Consider the following 7,500-nt stretch of genomic DNA (forward strand, 5'->3'; position numbering starts at 1 on the left):
ATTTATGAATATTTGAAAGAAGGAAATTGGTTGATATATCTAAAGGTTAATACGTTGTAGTGGTTGGACCAATTTTGTATTACTATTATTGTTATTATAATTATTTGTTCTACTCCAGTGAAGAAAATTGTAGATTCTTAATTTTACTTACCTTGCAAGAAGTTGGAACAAGATGCATTATTTAGAAAGTAACAATAACAGTGACCTAATCAACCAAAAATTAAGTTATGTCCAAAGGTGTGCTCGGAGTCGCCAGGTGATCTCGGAGTGTTAGATTAGGTTGAAGGTGTTTATGTAAGATTGTACCCTGGGATCTCCAACTGACATTAATGGATACTCAACATTGCCTAAAAAAAACACCGATGTTTACTTAATGTAAAGGTGTAAGTTCATTGGTTGAAGTTGCTGAGGAGTTAATTTCAAATGTTGGCTGCTGTGTTGGAATCTTTTTAAGGCTTTTGGGCACAGGTAGTGGGAGGACAAATTTAATACCCACTAACTAGTTTTCAGCAGTAATGTAACCTGCCTGGTGGTTGTAAGGTGTTGGAGAGGTATTTTGGCAAGTCAAGAGTTAAAGACATGTTAAGTTGTTGTTTTTTAAGGAAACTCCTTCACTGAAAAAAAGTAGAATCTTGGTTACAAATGTGACCTTTTTAAAACTGTTGTTTAAGTACAGGTCAAAATTTATGTGCTAATAAATTAATTAGATTGTTCTTCTCAAAAGGCTACCTTGTGATTAACTTATTTTTGATAGTTATTGGAAACCTAATTCTCATTTGTTTTGAAGTTTATTCGTAACACAGAAGGCCTCCTTGTATTGTTTATATGAAATGTTGAAGTTTTGCCAAATCCAGTTTGCTTGCCCTCTATTTCCTAACTGGTGTCACTTATAGTTGGGAGTTTTGTGATCTTTTATTTATTTAATTTATTACTTTTTTATTATTACCATTTTTTTTTTTGGGGGGGGTAATTTTGAACCTTTTTATAATCTTTATTTTAGGATACTCTTTGGTAATTCTGTTTGATTTTTCTATTGGTACATGTTTGTTTCTGTGTGTGTGTGTGTGTGTGTGTGTGTATTATATATATATATATATATATATATATATATATATATATATATATATATATATATATATATATATATATATGAATGTGTGCCTTCATCATAGCTTTCAAGTGGTTATACAATGGCATTTGATCTGTATAAGTAGCCTGAGATATATGCAGATTAGGTGAGATTCTGTAAGCAGTGCTACCAGTCCTGTTACATAACCTTGCTTCTCTGATATCATTGATATCCTGTAAGCATTGGTGCCAGTTGCCTTTAGGTTACTGTATATTAGTAAATTACAATCCTAAACTGATGTTATTTGTTCTATTTTCAAGAGAGTGCTGGTCAAGAGCAAAGAAATGGAGAATATATATATATATATATATATATATATATATATATATATATATATATATATATATATATATATATATATATATATATATGTATATGTATGTATGTATGTATGTAAATAGGGATAACTGAAATACCAAACATTTTTGGCTGTCAACTCCATTATGTTGAATATGTTAATCTCCTTAGACTGTCTTTATTATTGTAACTCAAGGTCACCTTTTTTGTCTATGTTTACTGATTTTTGTTCTCTTTACATATTTTGATTGTTTATAAGATCTATTGAGATGCATTTCTCCTTTTCTTTCATATTTTATTTAAATCAACATTTAAAAGATTAAACCAATATAATCGAGTATGCAAGACATATTTTGTGGAATAAAGGAAAGGGGTCTCAAAGCAAAATAACTTGAAAAAAATAGATTGCTTGAAACGGTGGGACTGAGAAAGAGTTGTCTCCACTATATGTTTCAGAAGGGAGGGCAAAAGATCAAGCAAGAGCAATAGCATGATTAATTGAAATTAGGCCAAAGGTTAGATAAAGGCAATGCAATCCTTTAATCAGGCATGGCGTGTGGTTTGATTGTCAGGCATTTTGCGGGTCCGTCTTACAACTATATATATATATATATATATATATATATATATATATATATATATATATATATATATATATATATATATATATATATATATATATATATATATACATATATATACTATATAAATTATAGATAGAAAGATAGATAGACTTTTTATATATAAACATTTACTATTGTTTATACTATTCTTTATTTTTTTTCTTGTTATCGCTCGGGGGAACACAGTTGGTGGAGGTCAAGTGTTGAGTGGAATCTTCGGTTTAGAAAGTGCAAAGTCACACCAGGCGAGAGTTGGGATCCATGCGAATTATGTCATTAATATGCAAACGAGGGATCGAAATCACCACTAAACCCTTGTATAAGATAACACGCAGTCACTGCTGAATTGACACATTAAGTAGACAGAACAGTGGAGGTAGTAGGCTTGGCACTGTACAGTAACTGTCATGTTGACGAGTTTATTTAAACTGAGTGCACATCAAAGCAGGTGGACAATGTACCATGAGAGGCAGCAGCGTCTTCCAAGACTGGCTAGCCCGGGCAGCAGGTGGCTTGGGAGGGCTTGGGCTGAGGGCAGAGTGGGGATGGAGCTGATGGGTGGGTATTGGGTTGGCAGGGGGGCGGGGTGGGTAGTGGGATGGCATGGGGGATGGAACTGGTTGGTTGGTAGTGGGTGGACCAGGGGGAAGGGAACTGGTTGGTGGGTAGTGGGTGGGCTCGGGTAGGATGGGGTGTTACTGGTGACCTCCGAGTGGCCTTGCTGCAGGCTTAAAGGGCGAACACGAGAGACATTTGTTTGTAATAGTTTTGTCCCGGGTTGCGAGAAGGCCCGGGAGAAACTGGAGTGAGTCACCCAGGCGATGTCGAGGCCGCGTGTGGCGTGTCGTCGCGGCGTCTTAGCTTGGGAGGTGATTCCCCCCTTGCACATGCAAACGAATCAAGAGAAGGAGTTACTGTAGCAGTTGATCTAAATATATTTTATATACACGTGTAGTATGCGGCGTGTTTGTCTATTTTGAGACTTTCGTTGTGTTTTAATGTGTTTGTGTTTTGTTCCTAGGTTAATCTCGAACCCCAAGAAAGTAAAGTGATTTAGTTCTCGCACAAGAGTGTATGTGATACTCCGAGGCCGCTGGTGCTTCTTGGATTTGATAAAGACGCACAACACGGGTGCTTCCATAAACACCACCACGCAGCAAGTGTGGGCTTGTGGGTGGTGTTAACACGACTCTCCACACCGAGGAATATTGAATTCGAGTGCGAGTGGGGTGCGAGCTAACGCAGCACTCGGAAAAAAGAAGGGAAGGGTGTGAGGAACACGAAATCTTGTGATATTTTTGCGAGCGAGTGAAGTCCACACAAACCGCCATTCAAGATGATGGCGGACGGTCAGCTGATCGGTGACGGGTCGTGGGAGCTGCACGTCACCGTGACCGACTTGCAGGTGGAGCGGATCCTGAGGGTGAAGAGCGACCTCCACATCGGCGGAGTCATGCTCCGGCTCGTCGAGGAGCTGGGTGAGTGTTTGTCTGTGTTGTTCCTTGGAGTGCGGATGCGATCTTCGTATGAAGACTGGTGTACGCATAGGCCTGCTAGCCATACTTGTACGTATACGTATATATATATATATATATATATATATATATATATATATATATATATATATATATATATATATATATATATATATATATATATATTATATATATATATATATATATATATATATAAAATAATATATATATATATATATATATATATAATATATATATATATATATATATATATATATATATATATAATTCACACACCACACGTGTGTGTGTGCATATATACATATATACTCATATACATATATACGTATTAAACATATACACATACATACATATACATATCTCCATACATGCATATATATGCATGCATGTATTTATGTATATGTGTGTATGTATGTAGGTATCTATATAATATACATGAATTTATATATTTATATATATTTATGTATATATACTATATATACAATATATATATATATATATATATATATATATATATATATATATATATATATATATATATATATATATAACACACACACACACACACACACACACACACACACACACACACACACACACACACACACACACACACACACACCACACACACACACACACATATATATTATATATATATATATATATATATATATATATATATATATATATATATATATATATATGACATATATATGTGTGTGTGTGTGTGTGTGTATGTGTATGTGTATGTATTTTTATGTATATATGTATAATATGTATGTATATAGATATATATGTGTATGTGTGTATGTATGTATGTATATGTATTAAAATTGGTATATATATGTATTTGTATACATATATATATATATATATATATATATATATATATATATATATATATATATATATATATGTATATATATTTATACAACATACATACATACATACATATATACATACATATACATACCTGAAGATGGAATCCAGGTAGATTTCTAAACTTGTCTCAATAAATCTAGTTTGTTCATAGTGGGTTTTTCTGCCTTAGTATCAACACGGTAGCGTGTTATACCATTCATACACACACACACACACGCGCGCGCGCGCGCGTGTGTATGTGTGCGCATGTATGTATGTATGTATAAATAAAGAACTAGACAGTTAAAACAGCTTTCCTGAGACCTTCTTCACCCGGCCGCCCTCGCCGCCAAGGGCGATCGTGTACTGAGATGCATTAGCTGCCCTTCCCTCCGGGGTCGTAGTGGACGTAGGCCTCGGAAGCGCAGCCGAACCCGGGCAGCGCGGGCAGGCGTTGTCCCGTTCCTTTTAGGGTCCTGCGGCATCCAGCGTACGGTCTTGTGTCGCCCACGCGGCCCAGGTGATCGCCGCGGACGCCTAAAAAAGGAGCAGTGCTATTCTTGACCACATTTGCACGTTGGGTGTAGAACGGCCGGAGGGAGGTGCCCTTGGGACTGTCGGGGCGAATGATGATTCTGCGTGACAGGTTGCCCGCCGCCGGCGAACGCCTTGCGGGGTTACTCTTGCTGCGTTCGAACTCCTTGTCTTGCTCGTCCAGACAACTTGTCAGGACCAGCAGGAGAACCGCGTTCGAAACCTCCGAGGTCTTCAGTGCCCACAATGTAACCAGTTCAGAAGCAAACATTCACTATCTTATCACATCGGGGTCTTTATTTACACGCTGCGTAGGTTTTGTAACTTCTTGAATGCACAGATATCAAGTGACAAACACAAAAATATCCTTTGGTAATAAAGGGCCCAAAAATTACCTATCAATATCTAATGCTTGCCTGCAGCTGTCATTGTTTACATACAATTGCTGTTGTAACGTCGTCTCGTCCTGCTGGCCCGGCTGCGAACCAGGGCGAGATGGACGAGATGGACAACTTGTCCAGGACGCGAAAATAGGGTCCCGAACGGTCGAACATCTTGTCCATCTTGTTGGGCGAGGAGTTCCTTCAGACCCCGGGCTGTCTGTCTGTCTGCATGTCCATATTCTTTGCTTTTTCTTTCATTTGTCTATGGCTTTCTTATATTAATCTGTCTATATATCAATAAATCTATCTATCTGTTTATCTGTTCGTTTAAATATGCATACGTCCGTAGAAATATATGTATGTGTGTGTGTGTGTGTGTGTGTGTGTGTGTGTGTGTGTGTGTGTGTGTGTCTGTGTGTGTGTGCGCGCGCGTATGCGCGCACGTACATATGTGTAAGAGAGAGAGAGAGAGAGAGAGAGAGAGAGAGAGAGAGAGAGAGAGAGAGAGAGAGAGAGAGAGAGAGAGAGAGAGAGAGAGAGAGAAGGGGGGGGGAAGAGGGAAAGGGAAGCGGAGACGCAAGACGTAGAACAACACAGCTAGAAATTGATGGCCAATATACAAACGCAACTATCGCCCGTGGGCCTCCTCGCCACTTGACGCAGCGCCGCCCATTATGCTCTCAGGCCGCGGGTGTTTGTCCAGCGCGTCGGCATGGCGAGAGGAGAGCAAAGGTGACGCCAGTGGAGTCCGCGAGAGGGTCGTGATTTTGTTGGCCACGTCAGGCCCGTCTAGACCGTTGCCGCTCATGGCTTTTTGCACCGTTGCTATTTCTATGGTTGGGGAAAGGAGGGTGAGGGGATGCGGCAGAGAAAGAGAAGGGGGGGGGGAGGCAGAAAGTTTCTGAATGTTTTTGTGGGACTTTCGTGTGTGTGTTAGAGAGAGAGAGAGAGAGAGAGAGAGAGAGAGAGAGAGAGAGAGAGAGAGAGAGAGAGAGAGAGAGAGAGAGAGAGAATCGCTTTACCAACATTGTTGAGAAGGGGTGGCACACATCCCACAACGCTACCGAGTGCCATGACCAAAAGTCAGGCCGCGGAGTCAACGCCTCTTCCCCCCCCCCCCTCTCTCTCTCTCTCTCTCTCTCTCTCTCTCTCTCTCTCTCTCTCTCTCTCTCTCTCTCTCTCTCTCTCTCACTCACTCACTCACTCACTCACTCACTCACTGTTTCTCGCTCTCTTTTTTTCCTCTCCTTCCTCCTTTCCACTTTTATCTTCATTTCATAACCCTGGCAACCTTCTCCGTCTCCCGTTTTCCCCCCTCTCTCCTCTCCTTTCCTCTTTCCTTTCTCTCCTCTCCTTTCCTCTTTCCTTTCTCTCCTCTCCTTTCCTCTTTCCTTTCTCTCCTCTCCTTTCCCCCTTTCCTTCCTCCTCTCCCGATCCCCTCTTACCCCTTCCCTTTCCCTTACCCCTTCCCAATCTCCCCAACTCCCTCTCGATTCCCCTTTCCTCCCACATATAGGAAGTGATCTGCATTCATTATTCAGTTATTCGAGAGAAAGGCAAGCGAGGCCCACCAGACGCGCTTTACTTGGGGTTGGGCAAGGGGTATGGGGTATGGGAGGTTGGGCAAGGGGTATGGGGTATGGAAGGTTGGGCAAGGGGTATGGGGTATGGAAGGTTGGGCAAGGGGTACGGGGTATAGGTGGTTGGGGAAGGGCTATGGGCTATGTGGGCTGCGGCTCTCTTATGTGACGAGCGTGGGTGATGGCGGGGAGATGGGTAGGCCTAAGGCCTTGGGAAGGATCAGAATGGCGCAAGGCAGCGAGGGGGATGTTTAGGTATTATTTATCTTTGTGTATCTTTATATATCTGTGTATTTGTCAAGCACGTATACGTGCACATGTACGCACATAAATACACTTGCTCACTCACTCACTCACACACACTCTCACAGACATTCACTAACACATGTGCCAACACATATATATATACATCTATTCAACATTAAAAATATATGTATCCATTTGCATCTATTTATGTTTTATGTCATATCAGTTAGCCTTCTTCTCCATCTACGTGTTTATCTCCGTCTATCTTTGCCTGATTGACTTTCAGAGTGCCATGGAAAGAGGGCAAGACATGCGCACTGCGGGCACTGTCACTCCTAGCCGGCGACAGTG

The 7,500-nt window shown here is 40.4% G+C and overlaps 1 protein-coding gene across 3 annotated transcripts in view; it reads left to right on the plus strand.

Moving 5' to 3' along the window:
- Positions 1–7,500, plus strand: part of LOC119596065 (unc-112-related protein-like) — a 47,948-nt gene that overhangs the window by 781 nt on the left and 39,667 nt on the right. For all 3 annotated transcript variants that reach the window (XM_037945178.1, XM_037945179.1, XM_037945176.1), the window contains exon 2: positions 3,071–3,527. In XM_037945178.1, the coding sequence (XP_037801106.1) occupies positions 3,386–3,527 (142 nt within the window). In that variant the 5' untranslated portion in view covers positions 3,071–3,385. The remainder of the gene's footprint in view (positions 1–3,070; positions 3,528–7,500) is intronic.

Source organism: Penaeus monodon, chromosome 37, assembly GCF_015228065.2.
Source record: "Penaeus monodon isolate SGIC_2016 chromosome 37, NSTDA_Pmon_1, whole genome shotgun sequence".
NCBI lineage: Eukaryota > Metazoa > Arthropoda > Malacostraca > Decapoda > Penaeidae > Penaeus > Penaeus monodon.